General features: G+C 33.1%; 1 protein-coding gene across 6 annotated transcripts in view; it reads left to right on the top strand.

Moving 5' to 3' along the window:
• Window positions 1–21,250, top strand: part of CSMD3 (CUB and Sushi multiple domains 3) — a 1,251,170-nt gene that overhangs the window by 1,058,086 nt on the left and 171,834 nt on the right. For 4 of the 6 annotated variants that reach the window (XM_017498748.2, XM_037727953.1, XM_017498751.2 and 1 more), the window contains 3 exons: window positions 4,142–4,255; window positions 4,756–4,851; window positions 6,450–6,653. In XM_017498748.2, coding sequence (XP_017354237.1) covers window positions 4,142–4,255; window positions 4,756–4,851; window positions 6,450–6,653 — 414 coding nt within the window. The remainder of the gene's footprint in view (window positions 1–4,141; window positions 4,256–4,755; window positions 4,852–6,449; window positions 6,654–21,250) is intronic. The other 2 variants (XM_017498749.2, XM_037727955.1) reach the window with 1 other exon arrangement.

Here is a 21,250-nt window from a genome sequence, read left to right as displayed (position 1 = left end):
AATGGAAGCCTGACTCTCATTCTTATTTGGATGTGATACTTCAAATTTTAGATGTCAAATAAACCTTGCTTTTTCTACAAAAAATAGCAGATAGATACATTGCTTTTTCTCATTCTGAATTTATTCATGGGGGAGAAAATGAACTAGGAAAAATCTTTAAAAGTGAGATAAAGGTTCTAGCCATGTTTTCTAAATTAGAATTTTCCTCTAATTTATGCAGACTTTTAAAGTGATTTTTTAAAAAAAAATCTAAGTTACAGATTAATTAAAAATGCAGTCATGAGTTCTATGAGTGGAGTTAGAGGTTAGTAGATGCTTTGCTTTGAAGAATGGATTTAATTGATCAGTATAGCAATACTTTTCATGGAAAGATGTACCCTATTGTTGGTTATAATTAATTGGCCAACCTAACATCTTTTCACAGGTGAAATAAAGATAAGCTGCCAAATGAATAAACAGAAATAGGATTAATAGAGTTAAAGGGGAGGGACCCTGTCTGTACTGGTAACCTTCTTAAGACTAGCATTTAACCCAGTTCCTGGCACATCATAGAATCAACTAATACTGGTTGAATTAATAAATTCTATTCTAACATACATTGTGTGGAAAAACAATAGGCTCAGATATAGTTTCAGGCATAAAAACTAGATTATTTGCATAGGTTTATTTGTAGGGATTTTTAATGTTTGCTTTTATCTTACTGGTTTCTTTTTTCTTCCTTTTTCTAGCTTACTATGGTATATATAACATTATAAAAATTAATTTTTACAACAAAAGAGATAAAAACATTTTCTTTAACATCTATCATGTTTAAAGAAGAAAATAATTGAGTAACGTTTCCCTTAAGAAACAGCTTGTTGTATACAGCTTGCTCTCATATCTTGAAGGCAAAATACTTTGAAACCTATATTCTTAAGAAAACAGGAAAGAAGCCTGGAGCTGAGATGCAGGGAATTCTGTATCTCTGCCTGGAAATGAAGAAATAGACCATGGAGCTTGTTAATCATGCAAAAGGCATAATCAGCACAGACTTGGGGGTTAATTGTAGTCCTGGAAATAAAAGTGTGTTCTAGCCATTGGACTGAGGCACCACCATCTAGACCAGTGCTAAAACTAAATTTTTAAAGAGACCATAATTATGACTCTCTTATAAATATAAAGGATACTTGAATCAAAAATTTTACTTAATTCCCAATTAAATAATGAGATACTCAGTAAGATGTTACAGTGGTTCAAAAGAGAATTCAAATACCCAAACAATAGATGGTTAATAGATAAACTAAATGGATCAATAGATAAGATAGATAGATGGATAATCAGGAATTTTGAAATGAATTTACAAACAAGTAGATGCATAGAGACAAAATAGATCTGTTCACTTGACAATAATCCATTGCATTATATCACAGTCTCCATATAACACAACTAATCCGATTTGCTAGACAACCTGCTTACAAAAAAAAAAAAAATAACCAGTAATCTTTTGAGCCACTTTACAGTCTCTTACAAATTTTCCTTACATCACTTATAACCAGGCAAATACCTTTGGCCATTCAGAATATTATAGATGCAGAAGACCTACTGCTGTTTACACCTTATAAAACTTAAATAAATTAAGACATTTACAGACAGACTGGAGAAGCAAATCTGAGAGTCACCATTTAGTTCTTAAGACTTCTGACTGGGAGTATTTGGTTTACAATTATATAAATTTAATGAGACAATAGTTAATATGATAATCTGTAGGAAATCAGATCACCACTTGAGTGTTTTTGATTCTTCATACTACAAAATAACTTATTAAGCATGTACTTTAAAATTTTATCTTTAGTGATTCAGTATCCTCTCAGAGTAACTTTTTTCTGGTGAAAGCTACTTTTAATTGAAAATTTCAATTGCCTATATTTAATTATGCCCATATTAATGTGGAGTTAATTGCTATTAAAGAAAAGTGGCTTAGTATTGCTTAATAAGGCAAGATTCAGCACTTTACTCTTACCTTTCTCAACTCTCCCAACTGAGTTAGTAACTACAACTAATTACAAGCAGAAATGATTAACAACACTTAAAAGAGCATGACCTACAGTTTTCTATACTTAATATGATACAAAAATGTGGAGTTAATGGCTGCATTATTAACAGTTACAGTCTCAACATATTCAGTTTAGAGGTAACGCAAAACTGTGGTCTATGGGTAGAGGGGCAATAATTGAGAAGAGGCCTAAAGACAAGAAAAAAAGATAAAGCTTTTGTCTTTTACTTTTTTTCCCCCCTCAGTAAAAGCTCTTGGATACCTGTGTATTTTAGTTGTATTAAATGTTTGTAAATATAACGGTTTGCAAGGAAATTGGGCATGTTTTCCAATTAAAAGAAAGAATTAAAGGATGCTGAATTGTACTTTTTCTGAATGACTTCCCAAAAAAATGACAGAAAGAATAAATTATATGCCAAGAGCCTTTTTGGGTAGTGTACTTGATGTAATAAAGTTCCTGTGATTAAACTGACATACTTTTTTTTTTTTTTTTTGGTTACTTAGTAAGGCAATGAAAACCTGCTTTATAGTAGAAACTTCTTAAGACACATTTAAGAACAGATCATCCAAACACCAATCTAAACAAATACAAAAACAGAAAACAAAACTTTATATATATATATATATATATATATATATATATGGAGTATTTTGGAAGTAGTTTGGGGTTTGACGGAAAAAATTGGGATCTTTTAAAAAGATCTGAATTCAAAATTTTTGGATGACTTGTAAACCGTTAAAATAATTCACTTCATGTGTATGGTTTGGTGGAAACATAAATTTGTATTCATGACTTCTAGAAAATATGGAGGATTATTGACAAATTTTAGCACAGCAATGTTCAGAAATGTTCAAAGAAGCATCACTGTATCTGCTAATGTGTTCATTTTCTTTTGCTCCACAAAGAACTGGACTGAGATCACCAGCTTATTTTTATAGGCCAAAAAACTACATGTAGCTTTGTTTATAATATTATATATATACCTGTGTTCATATGCAAAAGTCAGCATGTTTCTAGTGAATTAGCCTATTTGTATAAGAACCACCAGAGGATGTCTATAGCCTCCATTTGAGGTATACAACTTGAATCAGCATTTAAAAAATATTTGTATATACTCTTGGAATGAACAATTTAAATTAATGTGATTTCAAATTTATAAAAATTACCTTACTTTTTATATTATTAAATTTTCATTAAAATTATACTCTTTTAAACCCACAATTTTTCTAATTAATGAAATATTTTAAGGATAATTTTTTTAAAACTGATAATATTTTTAAAAAACACAAAGCAAACAGATTTCTGTTCTTGGAACAGGTTCTTTCTCTAAAGTTTTAGTTTGAGTAGATTCTGCATGTAAGTTTAGTATATAATTAAAGGATAAGCAAAAAATCGGAGTAAAAAGGCACATCATAAATCTCTGTTGATATGTACTTTAGAACTGTACTTACCATGGAAAAGCAATTATTTTGTAATATTTTATGATATCTCAATTGCTAAGGAATCATAAATAATATTGCTTTATTTTTGAAGAAGACTTACAAAAATATTTAGGAATCGTTTAAAACTTAGAATGTAAATTAAACACTATACCTGAAAAGTATCTTGCTATTGTTTTTCTAATGAAATTATTACTCATAATGGAATAGCATTTTTAAGGGCAGTTTTTAAAATCCCCTAAATTAAAACTTTGTCTATCTCATCTAAAAGTGGAGGAAAAAAAATTAGAAAAAGAGAAGAGAGTCACAAAGTGAAAAGAATCAAACCACCATTGGGAAAAGCCAAAAGTAGTTACTATAAAGTATTAATCATTAACCTTATCCCAATTTCTGATCCCAATTAAATGCTAAACTCATTTGTCTTTTTAAGAATAGTTGTCTTAAAATTTTAATTGTTTTAGGTCATGGTCACTTCTTTTATGACCTGAAGTATATGTGTCAGGAATATCAACCAACTGGCACCTATCCTCTTTTAATGGTAGAAAAAAAAATGACTACTATATTTTAATACTTTGTTCTCTCTCTCCTCCTCTTTCTATTTTTTTGTTCTTTGTTTTCGTTTTTGGATGGTTGGTGATTTGTTTGCTTCTCCGGGTTCCTGTTGATCAGTGGTGTTTGGCCAGTTTGTATTTTTCCAGACATCACTCCACGATGTTGTTGAGGTGTATGATGGGCCAACTCAGCAATCTTCTCTGTTATCTTCCCTCTCAGGATCCCATTCAGGTATCCTTTAATAGAACTGCCATGCATCAGTTACTGATTAAAGACTGACTTTGATTAATATTGTAGTGAAAGTTGAGATTTATGTCATCCATATTAGAAATAAGGTAAACTGAAAATAGTATCACTTTTTTTTAAAAAGAATAGAAACACAATTAAGTCAGACGGTTGAGAAAAATACAACCAACTATTCTCTGGGATTGTAAACCAAGTAAATATTATATTTAATCATGTAGTCTCTGGTGTTTAATGTAATATAAAATATTTAAGAATTCTTTGAAGAATGAGGCAATATGTATAAAAAAGTAATTAAAGCTTTCTGAGAAAAAGATTGCAATACAAGTTGAACCCAAAGAAAATATATTGGTAATTGCAGGATATTTTAAAGTAATTTGATAGAACATAGATTGACATTTTCAAATGACAGTGTAAGATAATATAAATTGTTAGGTTTACTGAATGAAAATTATTTATGATATCTTAGTGTTTGTTTTGTTGAGTAGGAGAATCACTTCCACTGAGTTCAGGTAATCAGATCACAATTCGATTTACTTCAGTTGGACCAATAACAGCTAAGGGATTTCACTTTGTTTATCAAGGTAAGTGACCCTGTAGTCTAGAATACACTAAGGAATGATATCAATTTCCATGCTGTATTCAGAGTTTTTGAATCATGAAATCCTCTAGATAAAAGATTTTTTTTAGCAGTTTTATTCTGTCCCCTCCCCCATCACTAGATCACTGTCACCTTGACCAAAGTAAAAAAAAAAGACTGTTGCTTCCATCATCATTCTCAATTTAAATGTCTTATTTTCCTTCCTTCCCACATATTGTTTTCAAAACATCTACTTTTTTTCCCTGACAATTCTTTACTGTCTACGTTTTCTATTTTCTAGCAGTCTAGCACTCTAGACTATTTAGTCTAATTTAGTTTAGCACTCTAAATTAAAGATATAAAAATTGTGGTGCTGATGTACTTAAACATGCCAAGGAAATCAGTGGTCCATGTTAAAATTATAGTTTCTCATTCTCTCAGGAGACTTAAAATTTTCTTCAGAGTTATTAGGACTTTCGTGCAATTAGAAGCTTTTTTACACAATTTTTTTCTTGCCTGTTGTAGACAACCTTCTACATTATCATTAAAACAAGTTAAGGGCCGTAATTTAAAATATTTTCTTTGAATTATATAAGGTCATATAGCAGTTCTTCTCAAATGTATCTTGCACTTTATTACTGAGAAATGTATAATAAAGATTTGTGATTTGTTATTCTTATAAAACCTCTTATTCCATTTATCAGTTGACTATAATATTATACTCTTTTTTATTAAGTAATACCTGCCCCTGCAAACAAAGTGTGATATTATGACTCTAAAAAGGCACTAGAATGAATGGAATTATATTTACTCAAGTCACATCAGAGGAATTAATCTATTTAGAATTGATCATGTCATTTTTTGGGCTATAGTCAATCTTTTTAATCACACTTGTTATGTATTTTAAAAAGAAAAAACATCCTGTTATCATTCTATTTTACAAACCAAAAAAAGTCACAATTAAAGGACATATCTATAAAATCTAAAAGCAATTTCAAATCTGATATTGTATGATTATTAAAGTAAAAACTTTTATTGTTGTTAATCTGTCTGACGTATATTCTACCTAGTTCAAATGTAGTTATCTTTCTCAATAGCAAATGTATTTGAAAATTAAGTTTGTGAGCATTCTGTGAAACAAAGTACCTGTTGCCTCTGTAAAATCTGTTTTTAATTAAGAACGAAATACTGAAATAATTGTAAAATTATTTGCTATAACCCGACACATATTTTTTTAACATAGCATTCTAAGTTTAAAAAGAAAAAAAAGCTTTCAGTTTTCATCTCACAAATTACAAAAATACCTAACTAAAACTACTTTGTAATATTAATGAGTTTGGAGAAAAAAGAAAAAACATGGTTGATGTTTAAAGGATCAAAAGTAAAACTTTTCTAATTAAAAAAAAAGCCTTGATGACAATAAAAATATTTATTCTAAATTATATTTTATTCTGTATAAAATTTAAAACTTTAAGAATGTATTCAAATTATTAATTCAAGTTCCGAAAAAAGTGACGATTTCTTGAAAATGTGTTTAAATTACATTTTGAAATCTGTATTTGTCTACCATATGAAATTAAAATAAATAATATTTCTATACAGCTGTTCCTAGAACAAGTTCTACACAATGCAGTTCCGTTCCTGAACCAAGATTTGGAAGAAGAATTGGCAACGAATTTGCAGTCGGTTCATTGGTTCTTTTTGAATGTAATCCAGGATATATTCTCCATGGATCCATAGCAATTAGGTGTGAAACAGTGCCCAATTCTTTGGCTCAGTGGAATGATTCCTTACCTACTTGTATTGGTGAGTATATAAACTTGTATGATCTGTGGTTATACATATTTTATATAAAAATTGGTTATCCTACATCTTTCATTTTTTTAAAATTTCATATCTAATAATTATGCACTAAATTTTAAACAATTTAATAAGTGTGCTGTATGTAAATATGAAAAATAAGTGGATATTTATTGCAATTGTCTTGGTGATGAAATCAATGACAAAATTTGTGATGAATTAGCTAAATATTTCCCTTATTTACTGATTTATATGGATGTAAATGTAAATATATGTAAAGGAACAGAGTATCTGATGCTACTAATATTGGATTATGAAGCACTGCTATCTTTTTTTTCTTTTTTTTTTTCAGTTTTTTTAGGTACATAGTAGGTGTATATACTAATGCAGTATATGAGATGTTTTGTTACAGGCAGGCAATGTGAAATAAGCACATCATGGAGAATGGGATATCCATCTCCTCAAGAATTTATTCATTTTGTTGCAACAATCCAATTACACTCTTTAAGCTAAGTTACTGACTATAGTCACATGTTGAGCTATCAAATGGTAGGTCTTATTCATTCTATTTTGTTTTGTTTTGTTTTTTGTACCCATTAACCATCCTTATGTCTCCCTAAGCCTTCCACTACACTTCCCAGCCTCTGGGAATCATCCTTTGAAATAAATATTAAAGTTTATGCAAAAATTTCTTTGCCAATATGTAAAGAATTCAGACATCTTTTAGTAATCCAAAGGCTGACTTACCTGGAAATATTTTTTTTGGTTATCAAGTTAGAAAATATGAATTATTTTTTTTCTTATTCTATCAGTTATAGATATTTATAAAAACATAAAAAAAGGAATTTTTCCAGTCTTTCAAAAATATAGGTGGTAACTAACATTTTGAATGAGCAAAATGCATAAGGTTAGCCAAAAATCTTACTGTTTCAAAGTTGTTTTTGCAATAGTATATGTAATTTATACTGGTAAATAGAATGTATACTATCTAAAATTATGAATATCTTAATAGTTTAGAATTTTATAGTATTTCAGGGTAATTATAATTACACTTGGGCTTTGTAGAGTCCAGTAGACAGAAAATATAGAAAATATGGAAATTACTCTCTTCTCTGCCACAAGAACATATCTGGAATTTATTATTATTTTTAAAATTACATAATATTAAATTCAAAAAAGAGTTGTAAGACTTAATCTCAGGTTACAAAATAGTTCTAATGAGTTGTTTTGCATTACAGTTATGTTAGTATGTGATGTGAAAAATAAGATTTTTTTTTTTTTTTTGAGAGAGAGACACCTGCTCTGTTGCCCAGACTGGAGTGCTGTGGCATGATCTCAGCTTACTTGCATGCAACCTCTGCCTCCTGGGCTCAAGCCTTCTGCTTCAGCCTACTGAGTTGCTGGGAAAACAGGCATGTACTACCAGCCCAGCTAATTTTTGTGTTTTTGCAAAATACAGACGGGACTGTGTCTCACCATGTTGTCTAGGCTGATCTCAAACTTCTGGTCTCAAGTAATCCACCCACCTTGGCCTCCCAGAGTGCTGGGATTATAAGTGTGATCTATTGCACACAGCTGAAAATAATATTTTTTAAAATAAAAGATAAGCAAAATTTTTGTTTTAATTTTAATAATCAATATTCCACTCTCCATAGGGAAGAATATGTGTGTATATATGGACACATAATGGACAATCATAAATATATAAAATTATTTTTATATATTTCAATAACACATTTTGACGTATGAAAATGAATTATGTTTGCCATTCTTAGTTTTACCTTTTTAAAATACATTTGTTCATATGGCAGTTCATAGGTCATTAGAATAAAAAATAATTTTAAATTGTGAAATAGCATAAAAGATTCCTTCATTTCTACTGAGACCAAAGATAAAACGTGTTGATATGCATTTATAGGGTATGTAACTTTTATATAACATATTTGCTTTAAGTAGAATATATATTTTTTTAAATTTAAATCAAGACATTGCCAACAATTGTGCTAAGTTAATGGTATAAACTGCGCTGTCACAAATAAATAGGAAGGATGGAGATCATTTGATTTCTCTAGGAATTTGATAAGACAACATTTCTTACCCCCCACCAAAAAAATATACCTAGCATATTTCACAGTGCATTTTCTTCCAGCAGCAAATATTTTAATTTTTTCCATGACAATAAATGGAATGTGGACTACTCTTACATTATTCTATTAGTTGTTGAATGACCAATTACAAAGGATAATTTAAGACACTAGAAGGCTGTAAATGACTCTTCAATTTTCTTATCTATCAGCTGAATAACCATAATTTCTGATATTTATAATTATCTTAATGCTACTATTTGCCAATTCTATGGTCTGAATGTTTATTCTCTCCCTCTCCCAAGCTCCCCTAACAACACACACAAATTCTTATGTTGAAACCTAGTCTCCCATGTAGGGGTATTAAGAGGTTGGGCCTTTGGAAGGTGACTAAGTCTTGAGGGCTCTACCCTCAGGAATGAGATCAGTGCCTTTATAAAGGAAGTCTGAGGAAGCTTGTTCAGCCTTCTGCCATGTGAGGACACAGTTAGAAGGCATTGTCTATGAAGCATTGAGCAAGCCCTCCCAAACACTACATCTACTGGCACCTTGATCTTAGACTTCCCAATCTTTAGAACTCGAAGAAATACATGTCTGTTGTTGAAAAATTAACTAGTCTATGGTATTTTGTTATAGCAGCCTGAATTGTCTAAAAGAGCCCAATCCATACAAAGTAATTTAGATATACATTCGATATAATCCTCTGACAAATCTATGAAACAGTTACTCTTGGAATGTACAGATGAATAAACTGAGTCTGAAAGAAGTAAAATAGTTGTTTTTACAGTGGCAGAGCATAGTAAGGGTTAGAGTGGAGGCAGGATTTAAAACTCAGTTTTTCTACATTTGAACCTTAAATTAATCGACAGATTACTGCTTTTCTTTATGTTCTGACTTATAAGCTATTTCCCAATTACATTTCTGTCTCATTTATTAAGCGTATTTGCTGACTCTATTAAAATACATTTTTGACAATATGTAAGTATAGGAGATAAATCAGCTGAACTTGATGTTCCGCCTGTCTTGTGCCTACAAGAGAGCTGGGGTTAATAGGGCAGAGAGATATTCTCTGCCCTATTAGATATTTGTAGCTAGTAGTTGTACGCTCATAAAGACAAAACAAATAATGTTCTTTATTCTGAACCACAATACATACAAAACAATACACTGACTTCACACTCATGAAATGTTATAAATAACGTTTATAATATTCTGAACTAAAAGAATCCTGAACTAAAAGAAATGTTTCTGTATGTATATGCCAAAATTAGTCATGCAATATGCATAAATTGGAAATTACATTGCTTGAAATTCGTTTAGTAATTAAAGACAGACACATAATAATAATGACTCTTCAAACTCACAATAGATTTTTAAATTTTTCTATAAATATTAAGAATTATTATTTCTGCTTCACTTTTCTCAGTAATTATTTACATAATTTCTGTGTCACTTTTAATGTATTTATGTAGGTATTGACAGAAAATATCAATGCTGTAAAAAGAGAAGAACATAAATAAGTAGTTCTCTTCATTTAGTTTCATATAATATACTGTAAAAACAGTAATATAATGACATGGAAATTCATAAACTAGTTCATTAATCTTTAAATGTCATCAAAAAAACCATTTATTCCTTTAGTTAATGTGTTCAAAGAGCCTACATATGCCAAGAGCTGAAATGTTAATGTATGAGTTACTCCTTAAAGGTCTGTTTGTATATTTATCATGTTAATGTACTAATTAATGTGAAAAGTTGTAAAAAATAAATCATGTAAAATTAAGTGAAATCATCAGAGTTGGAAATAGTACTAAATTCTCAGCACAAGGGTGATGGGTGAATATCTTGACTTTCTCCACATGACTGAATTGAGATGAGTTACAATAAGATCTTGGAAAATTTAAATAATCTCTTTGATCTTCAATTCCCATTCCAACAAAACAAGAAAATAAGAGAACATCTTCATAGGTTCATTATGGCTAAATGATTAAAATCCTTGGCTTAGTTCTTGGAACCTAATAAATATTAAAAAATTAAGTTGTTTTGTTTTTGTCAAGTAATCCACCACAAAATCAAGAGAGAACATTCCAATTATAAAAGTATTTGATGAAGAATATAAGACTTAATATATGGTACTGATCAAGTGTTTGAAACTACTGATTTTCATTGTTGATATTTTATTTTTTAAAAAATTTAAAGTTGTTATATATGTAAAATGTGCCTTCCACAGAAGATTTTTGCATTTTGGAAAAGGCTGAAAGTATTGAACACTCTCATTCTTTCCAACTCTAATTTAGGATTCCTTGAATGTTTGACTTTTATTTGTACTTAAGATTTTTGAGAAAATTTTGGGAAAATGTATTGATTTTATTGAAAATAATAGTAAATTTTTATGAAAACACACCATTAAGAGTACAGTGAAATTACCACCAGTTAATGCATTCAAGGTCAAACGGTTGAGGAATATACTTAAAAAAATAGGTCAGGAAGAAGAGGTTGCAGTAAGGTGAGACCAAGCCATTGCACTCCAGCCTGGGAGAAAGAGCAAGACTGTCTTAAAAAAATTGGGGAATCAAATATATATATAATACATATATTATACATATACATATAATACATATATTAATATATAATATATATATTAATTAATATATAATATATATACAAAATATATATAATATATGTATTATGTATATGTTTTGATTCCTAGTTTTTATTATATTTATATATATTATATATACCACATATATAATAAATATATAATATATTTTATATATATTTATATATATATATTTTTATTGCACTTTAGGTTCTGGGGCACATGTGCAGAAAATGCAGGATTGTTGCATAGGTACATACGTGGCAATGTGGTTTGCTGCCTCCATCACTCTGTCACCTATATCTGGCATTTCTCCCCATGTTATCCCTCCCCAACCTGCCTACCCCCCACTGTCCCTCCCCTATTCTCCCCCAACAGACCCCAGGGTGTGATGCTCCCTTCCCTGTGTCTATGTGTTCTCATTGTTTGACACCCACCTATGAGCGAGAGCATGTGGTGTTTGATTTTCTGCTCTTGTGTCAGTTTGCTGAGAATGATGGTTTCCAGTTTCATCCATGCCCCTACAAAGGACACCAACTCATCATTTTTTATGGCTGCATAGCATTCCATGGTGTATATGTGCCACATTTTTCCCTGTCCAGTCTATTATTGATGAGCATTTGGGTTGGTTCCAAGTCTTTGCTATTGTAAACACTGCTGCAGTGAACATTCCTGTGCATGTGTCCTTATAACAGAGCGATTTATAATCCTTTGGATATATACCCAGTAATGGGATTGCTGGGCCAAATGGAATTTCCATTTCTAGGTCCTTGAGGAATTGCCACACTGTCTTCCACAATGGTTGAACTAATTTACACTTCCACCAACAGTGTAAAAGTGTTCTTATTTCTTCCACATCCTCTCCAGCATCTGTTGTCTCTGGATTTTTTAATGATCGCCATTCTAACTGGTGTGAGATGGTATCTCAATGTGGTTTTGATTTGCATTTCTCTAATGACCAGTGATGTTGAGCATTTTTTCATATGTTTGTTGGCCTCATAAATGTCTTCTTTTGAAAAGTGCCTGTTCATATCCTTCACCCAGTTTTGAATGGGGTTGTTTCTTTTTTTTTTTTTTTTTTTAAATCTGTTTTAGTTCTTTTTTTTTTTTTTTTTTTTTTTTTTAAATCTGTTTTAGTTCTTTGTAGATTCTGAATATTAGCCCTTTGTCAGATGGGTAGATTGCAAAAAATTTTTCCCATTCTGTTGATTGCCATTTTACTCTGCTGATTGTTTCTTTTGCTGTGCAGAAGCTCTGGAGTTTAATTAGGTCCCATTTGTCTATTTTGGCTTTTGTTGCCAATGTTTTTTGTGTTCTAGTCATGAAGTCCTTGCCTATGCCTATGTCCTGAATGGTTTTGCCTAGGTTTTCTTCTTGGGTTTTTATGGTGTTAGGTCTTATTATTAAGTCTTTAATCCATCTAGAGTTAATATTAGTGTAAGGTGTCAGGAAGGGGTCCAGTTTCTCCTTTCTACACATGGCTAGCCAGTTTTCTCAATACCATTTATTAAATAGGGAATCCTTTCCCCATTGCTTGTTTTTGCCAGATTTGTCAAAGATCAGATGGTTGTAGATGTGTGGCGTTGCCTCCGAGGCCTCTGTTCTGGTCCATTGGCCTAAATCTCTGTTTTGGTACCAGTACCATGCTGTTTTGATTACGGTAGCCTTGTAGCATAGTTTGAAGTCAGGTAGCGTGGTGCCTCCAGCACAGTCATGAGAGAGGGCATATGAAAACTTTCCACCTGCCTGTATTGGAAAAATGAGAAGACTCCTTTAAAAGAAAACTTTAAGAGTTTAGCCAAGGCAGGTGGATCACATGAGGTCAGAAGTTTGAGATCGTCCTGGCCAACCTGGTGAAACATGGTCTCTACTAAAAATACAGAATTTAGCTGGGTGTTGTGGCATGTGCCTGTAATCCCAGCAACTTGGGAGATTGAGGTGGGAGAATCACTTGAACCTGGGAGGCAGAGTTTGCAGTGAGCCGAGATCACACCACTGCACTCCAGCCAGGGTGACTGAGTGAGATTTTGTCTTTAAAAAAAAAGAAGAGTTCAGCCAAGTAATGTTTGATAAGAGGATTAGTATGAACTGACCATCTCAATAGAAGTTAGAAGCTGTTTATCAATACAGTGAGAAGATCAGTCAGCCATCTAAATAGAAGCCACTACCTATTGTCCAAGATCATGGAAGAATGAACCTGAATGCATTTCAGAGATCATCAAGAGTGTCCATTCAGTCACAGGCCCAGAGTACAAGGACCTTGGAGGAAGATTCCAAAGGAAGGGACTTAAACCCCAGGCTCTGCTTCATAAGACTGTCACATGGCTCCTTGGCTACACAGGAATGGCTCCTGTGGATCTGGTTCACCATGCTCTGTACCCAGTAAACCTATGGGGATGTGGTTGACTCTATGTAGATTTCAAAAGGTGTCCTGGAAAGCCTCTCTGCCCAGGAAATTAACTGCCATAAGGTTCATGTGGATGGCCCCACACCTTTAGCATTGCATTGTGGAAAAATGACCAGTGGAGCTACAGAGATGGGGCCACACATATGACTGTGATATGAGCCACTGGTGTATGATGTCAGGGAGAAATGCAACTCTAACCTGTGAGAGCTGCGGTATGCATTGTGCCCAGCAAAGCCACAGGAGCCGGACCATAACCCCCAGTAGGTCCAGAACCTGGGACCTTCTCTACAGTATGTCTGGAAGGCAAACCTTCAAACTGTGGGTCTAAGAGGTGAGACCATAGGCCCAGTGGGACTGAAGAACAGAGCATCTAACCAAAAAAAGATTTTTCTTGAATTTTAAGGTTTTGGACCTGCTTGACATCTGTTACCCTTTTCTTCTGTCCTGTTTTTCTTTTTAGGAATGGAAATATCTGTCCTGTGCCTGTCTCACCATTATACTTTGAAAGTAGATAATTTGTTTGATTTTACAGACTATAGCTGGAGGGCAGTGTGTCTCAGGATAAATCATTTCTTAAAGTGTCACCCATATGAGATTGACGTGGTATTTAGATGAGACTTTGAACATTAGACTCTTTAGTTGATGCTGGAACAAATTATGACTATTGGGATGGAATGAATGTATTTCGCATGTGAGAAGGACATGAATTTTGGGGGCTAGCAGCAGAATGCTATAGTCTGAATTTTGGAATTCCCCCAATTTTGTATTAGAATCCTAACCCACAAGATGATAGTATTGGGGGCAGGGATTGGAAGGTAGTTAAGGTATGAAGGCAGAGCTCTCATGAATAGAATTAATGCCCTTATGAAAGAGACACCAGAGAGATCTCTAGCCTGTTTCATCATGTGAGGACACAGCCAGAAGAAGGTCATGTATAATCCAGGAAAAAGGCCCTCAGCAGACATCAAATCTACCAGTGCTGACTTCCCAGCTTCCAGAACTATGAGAAATAAATTTCTGTTGTTTATAAGCCACCCATTCTATTGTATTTTGATATAGCAGCCTGAATAGAATGAGGCAATTTAAAACTACATATCCAGAGATAGAAAATTGTGTCAGATGACTTGTATTTCCTGCCAAGATCACATGAAAATGCCATATTACCTTACACCATTTTAAAAATATTCTTCCTTGTGGAACAGGTGTAAATCCAGAAAGTTGATATGACAGATGGATATATGGGGTCTGTGTGAGAGAAGAAATAGAAAGGTGATGATTCTAAATGACATTCAGAAGATAGACCAGTTTAGGTTTTACCATTTGGTCCAACTACTAATCTTTACATAAATGAAAACATAGTTTACATTTCTATTTTTAACTATAAATATTTTTAGTTTCAAAATGTTCTGAATAAAAATGGTCATGTCTTAAAATATTTTGAGATAGGAAAAGCTCAGTGTCTTAAATATTCAAATATGAGAGTCAAGTACAGAGCTACCTTAGGTTGATATTGAAGTGTTCTCTTTAATTTGTGCTCATTTTCAACATATGTTAAGTGCATAAAATATCTGCCCCAAGGTATTTGGACTTCTCATTACCTCTGATTGGAATCTGCATGCCTCAAATATCTTTTGGTCTCACTGTATCATTTCACTGAAGTCTCCTCAATTATCTTCCTTGGCCATCCTATCTAAAATAATTTTCTGCCACGCATCAGCCATTCACTCTCTCTAGCATTACCTTTACAGCAACCATCGAACTATATTATGTGCAATTTTTGTTGTAAAATATTCCTAATCTAGATAGATAGATAGATAATTGCCCCCTTTCTATCATCAAAACCCTCTTTCGATTGGTTTTGAGCTCAATTGAAAGAGGTCTTGGCACACAACAGGTGTTCAGTAAACTTTTGTACAATGAATGGATTTTACAGAATTAGTGTAGTGATGTCCTGAATATTTGTAGAGGGTCTGACAACCCTGGCCAACTTCCCAAGTACAAGGTCTATACTTTTTCAATTTCAGTATTCCACCATATGGTGATACTCTTGCATACTTTCCTTGCTTAGACCTTTAAAAATCTGAGGTTTCAAACTCTTCTGAGATCTGCAGGAAAGATATGTGCGTTGGTAAAACACAAGCAATAGATTTACATATTATATGGGGAGTTTTATTCTGAGAGAGAGCAAATTCTTTATTTACATTTTACAGTTTAGACATAATCTTTGACAGTCTATTTACAGGGTTTTATACATGATGATTGTTTTTCTCTGTCTTCACAGTTCAATGAATGCTCAGTTAACAGCTTAAGCCAAGTGAGAATCCAATTGAAACCAAAACAATACTGCTTTCTACATTTCTTATGATTTCCATCTCAATTGTATTGTTTCAGTTTCACAGTTCTTATTATTACTGTCAACACTGTCTTTTTTTTTTTTTCTGTCACAGTAAAACACAAGAAAATGTTCAGTAATTTTGTACACACTGACATACTAAAACTAAACTGTGGACTAGACATAATATGTGAGTTGTGCTTATTGTTAAAAAGGTCAATTACTAAATTAGAAGATTCACAAATTTTAACAACCAGTTTTTAAACAATATTTAATAATCATGTACAAAGCTATAGTGCCAAGCCATTCTTAATTACAATAAAATACAATAATATTTTACTTAAAAAAAACTTAGACCTAGAAACAATATAAAACTGAAAAATAAAACTTATCCTGAAGACTGAGTTTTTATCTTCCAAATTTGACCTTATTACACTTCACATTTCTTAAATTCTCCAGTTTCTTAAACCCCCAGGCTCTCCTCCCTTTTAGACTCTGTGATTCAAATAACCCCCTGCAGCCACTAATAGCTTTGACAATATACGGCCTTAGACATAAGTACTTCTGTTAGTGGGAGGTCTTTTTCGAAAAGCCCTAGAAGCTGCCACCTACTCCCCTTAGGCAAAGAGTCTTTAATTAAGCTGCTTATCTGATCATGCTTATCTGGTTCTGTGTTTTCAAGTTTTTTACAGATGGAGAAAGAACTAATCAATATACAATATAATATGTAGATTAAGAAAACAGGCTTTCAAATCAAGTAGCCTTGATTTGAAAGTTCCTTGAAAGTCTCCATGGCAACACCTGTCCACTTCATCTTTTCTCAGAGTGGGAAGGAAATTCATGAAGAAATATATACAAAACTTCATTCATTTTCTGTTTATTCATCTATCCATTCATCCATAAAAAAGTTATTAAATACAATAATATATAACAGTTATTAGCATTTGAATTAAGCCTTATTAAGCATTATCTCATTTAATATTAACATCAACTTTGGCAGGTAGATAGGATTATCTGTATTTTACAGATAGTAAAACCTCTTAGTTTCAAAACCAAGAGGTTTTTATATAAAAAAGCAGAATTGGATTTGAATCTAGGCTACTTGATTTGAAAGCCTGTTTTCTTAATCTACATATTATATTGTATACTGATTAGAACAGAAATTCATTATATATCTTTTAAAAACAGGATGCAAATGTTAGATTAAGTAATATATATGGGAGTTAAATGTACCACATTCTATATGTGGTATTGCATATCTGATAATTTTTCTATAGTATATTTTGTTGATAAATAAGTAAAGATGATTGAAGTAGAATTCAACAAATATGGCTTGTTTAGGAAAATACTGGGAGCCAGGAATGTTGCAGGAACTATAAAGAGATAACTTGAAAGCACAGAATACGTACAGATACACAATCAGTTCTTCAGTGATTTACTCAGAAAGAATTTATTGAGTGCTTACTGCATGCCAATGCTATTCTAAGCACTGGTGACATAGTTTTTAATAAAAATATAAGATCTTTGTCCTTACATTTTGCATTTTAGTGAAAGAGGACAAAAGTCATCAAGCAATATACTCTCTTCTTTTGGGGAGTTGAAATTACCATAGAAAAAAATAAAAATAAAGCAGAAGCTGGAGTTACAGGACATCCAGAACATGCTGCCATTTTAAAACTGAATAAAATGAACAAAGGGAGGGATGAATAAAAGTCTTTCTCGTTGGTGAGCAAGTGTATGGACTGGCGGGGGAAGAGAGATCTCGACATGTTCAACGCAAGGTGTCTGGAACACAGAAAATGTTAGCAAAGAGTGATAGGAAATGAGTTTAGAGAGGCAGAGCAGAGGGCCAAGTCACAGGGATCCTTGAAGATCATGGTTGTAAGGGTTATTGCCGAGTTTAAAATGAGGAACCTGTGACCAGCTTAAGAAGATTAAATGCCAATTTATTCAACTCCCGGGCGAGGTTCCATGGTCCCGGGGAAAGGGGCCAGGGAAGTCGCATCAGCTTTCTGGGGCGTGGGGTTTTTATGGCTAGGAGGAACGAGCAACAGCTGGGTGCTCTGATTGACTCCAGGGGAGCGGGATTGAGATGGAGCGGGCCCTTATTGGTTGGCGGGTTGTTGGGTGGGTTTTCCCGTGGGAGAGCCGGCCAGGACCCTTGCATCAGCTGGAGCCTTCCAGTGCAGCCATGCGGCAGAGCTAGGTGCAGAGTGCAGAGCCTGGTGCTGGGTGCAGAGGTGGGTGTGTCCAACCTCCCAGCAAGGCAACCGGCCTTACAATGGTGAGTTTAAAATCTTTTTTTAAGTAGTATGAGAATATATTGAGCTGCAGAGTGATAAGATGTTAATTAGTAAGAAATCGCTGCAGTTAGTGTAGGGAGATGAAGAGTAGAAGCAATATTACGGATTAGAAGCCAATTAAGGTGATGGAGGGGAAAAATAATATGATTTGGATAGGAAGATTACAGTCATAGTGATAAAAGTTAGTAAGCTTTGGGATATATTTTTAAGGTGGAGCTGTTACTGATAGATTGAGAATAGATGCAAATGTAAACTTGAATGCAAGAAAGAGAAATGACCTAATAACTGAGTGAATGGTGGTAATATTCAACTGAGATGAAAGAGAGTATGGATGAGAAAGAATTTCAAAATTATTATTTTGGACATATCAATTTTGAGATATTTATTAGACATATTATCCCAAAACTCACAGAAACCACAGCTAGAGATAAACATCTAGTAGTCAGAGTACATAGAAAACATGGAAGTATATGTTATCACTGAGAAATGGTGGTTAGAAACAGAATATGGCCTAGGACAATGTTACAAAGAGGAGAATGAGTTACACAGAGAAATTTAAAAATCTGAATGCAGCCAATAAATAAATAAATAAATAAATAAATAAATAAATAAATAAATTCTGAGTGCAGAAGAAAACCAGGAGAGTATGGTGTTCTGAGGGTTAAGCAAACAAAGGCTCAAGACAGATGGAGTGATCAAGAGTGAGAGATAATTACTCACAGATTGAGTAAAATACAAGTTAAGAATTGGTCATTTCACAACACTAATATTCTGGTGACTTCGATACAGTCATTTCACTAGAGTAGTGAGGACAAACGCCTGATGCAATGCATGGAAGAGAGAATGGAGGAAGAAGATATAGCTTGTCACTAACAGCATGGAAGAAAATCTGTAATGCAAAGAAAGACAAGATTTAGAATCCTGACAGAGTTTCAGGCAAAAAGGTGATCTTGCTCTGCTCAGACTTGACTCTATTGCAAGAGACTGACATAAAAATAATATGGAAGCATAGTATGATAAAATTGTGCCAGAAAGCTTTTGATGCTATGAGAAACTGTAGGACACTTAACACAGGGAAATTCCAAATGGTTGAAGAGGTAACATTCACACCGAAAGTCCATAGATGGGTAGATGTTAGCTAGGTGAGAGAAAGACGAATCAAGTGACAGCAATAGGAGAGCATGTTAGTTTAGAAGGCTGGACTGGGAGTGGGGGTTAGGATTATGAAGAGTTGGGAAATTATGGTTACATACGAGCCTGAAGATTAAGTCAGAGACTAATACAATTAACTATATTTATCTGTAGGCCGGGCACAGTGGCTAGTGCCTATAATCCTAGCACTTTAGGAGGCTGAGGCAGCACTGTTTGAGGCCAGGAATTCAAGACCAGCCTGAGCAACCTAGACCCTACCTCTACAAATTAGCTATGTATAAATTAGCTGTATGTATCTATAAACAAGTTAGCTGGGTGTGATGGCACACACCTGTAGTCCTTGCTACTTGGTAGGCTGAGGCAGGAGGATTACTTGGCCTAGGAATTTGAGGCTGCAGTAAGCTATAATCATGCCACTGCACTCTAGCCTAGGCGACAAAGCCAGAACTTATCTCAAAAAAAAAAAAAAAAAAAGAGAAAAGAAACAAAAACAAAAATGTATCTGTGAGTTGTGAATCCAGACAATGGGGAGATTTTTGAAGGATTTTCACCAGAGAAGTAACATGTCATATTTTAATTTAGAAAGACAATTTTAACAGTAATTTGGAAAATATAGTGCATGAAAAACATACCCACCATAGGGAGGCCATTTATGTGATTGATGTAGTAAGTCAGAAAAAAAAAAAAAAAAGTACATATAAGTCAAGGTTGTGGCAGTGAGAATGGAGAGGAAGAGCATCCATAAACTGTTTTGTTTTTTTCACTAGCAGGATCAACACTTCATCAATGACCTTTTTTGTTCTACTTTTTTGGGTGAATATTTTAAATTTCTTCTTCCATCTCTTGCATGCCCTTCTTAATTCATGTAAAACTACTGATTTCTTATTTAAATGAACTAAATAAATTTTGACTGATTTAAACAGAATTTGTATACAGCCCATTAACAGAGGTTTATAAGAAAATACAACTAAGTGACTTTCTTTAAAAATATATTGTTACACTATTTTAAAAAGTTTGCAACACTTTTTGTTTTTAGTAATTGCCCTGGTTTTTGCATTTGTCTTTGGAAGTGGCACAAAACTGTAATTCACTTTAAAAAAATTATTGTTACAAAAGATATGTTCCTTATATCTCACTATTTATAGCTATACTAGGACATATTCCCACGGAGCACTGTACCATTGGAACATAAAATAATAGTTGTAGCAAAAGGAAATATAATTTATTGATTTGTAAATGTGTTCTAAGCAGTGTGCTAGTTTCATATGTACATTCTAGTTTATTTGTATTTTTCACAAAAGTCTTTTAGAAACAATAGCATTACCATTCCACAGAGTTTAAGGAGCCAGTCAAAGTCACACAGAATTTGAGAGTTATAAATTAGGTCATGCCCAGAAACAGGTGATTCTACCAATGGTATCAGAATTTTACTTTCAGACTAGTACCTTCTAAAAATTATAGAAGCATTTATTGACTTCAGAGTAGATCTGCATATTTATTCTTTCTTGTAGTAGTTATACTGGTGATAACTAAAGTGGGACCACTTCAAGTATCTTCAGTTCCATCTAAGGACATGGAGTCTGGCTCCAGCTGTCAGGATTCAAATCTCAGCTTCTTCTCTTAATATGTGAACTTGGGCAAGACAATCTCCTAATAACTCCATTTCATTGCCTCAGCTGTAGAATGTGGAGAATACTTCTTCATATCTCATTAGTTGTTGGAAGGC

Source organism: Cebus imitator, unplaced genomic scaffold (assembly GCF_001604975.1).
Source record: "Cebus imitator isolate Cc_AM_T3 unplaced genomic scaffold, Cebus_imitator-1.0 Scaffold250, whole genome shotgun sequence".
NCBI classification, from domain to species: Eukaryota; Metazoa; Chordata; class Mammalia; order Primates; family Cebidae; genus Cebus; species Cebus imitator.
Note: the sequence above shows the minus strand (reverse complement) of the source record. Positions and strands in the feature narration are given on the sequence as shown.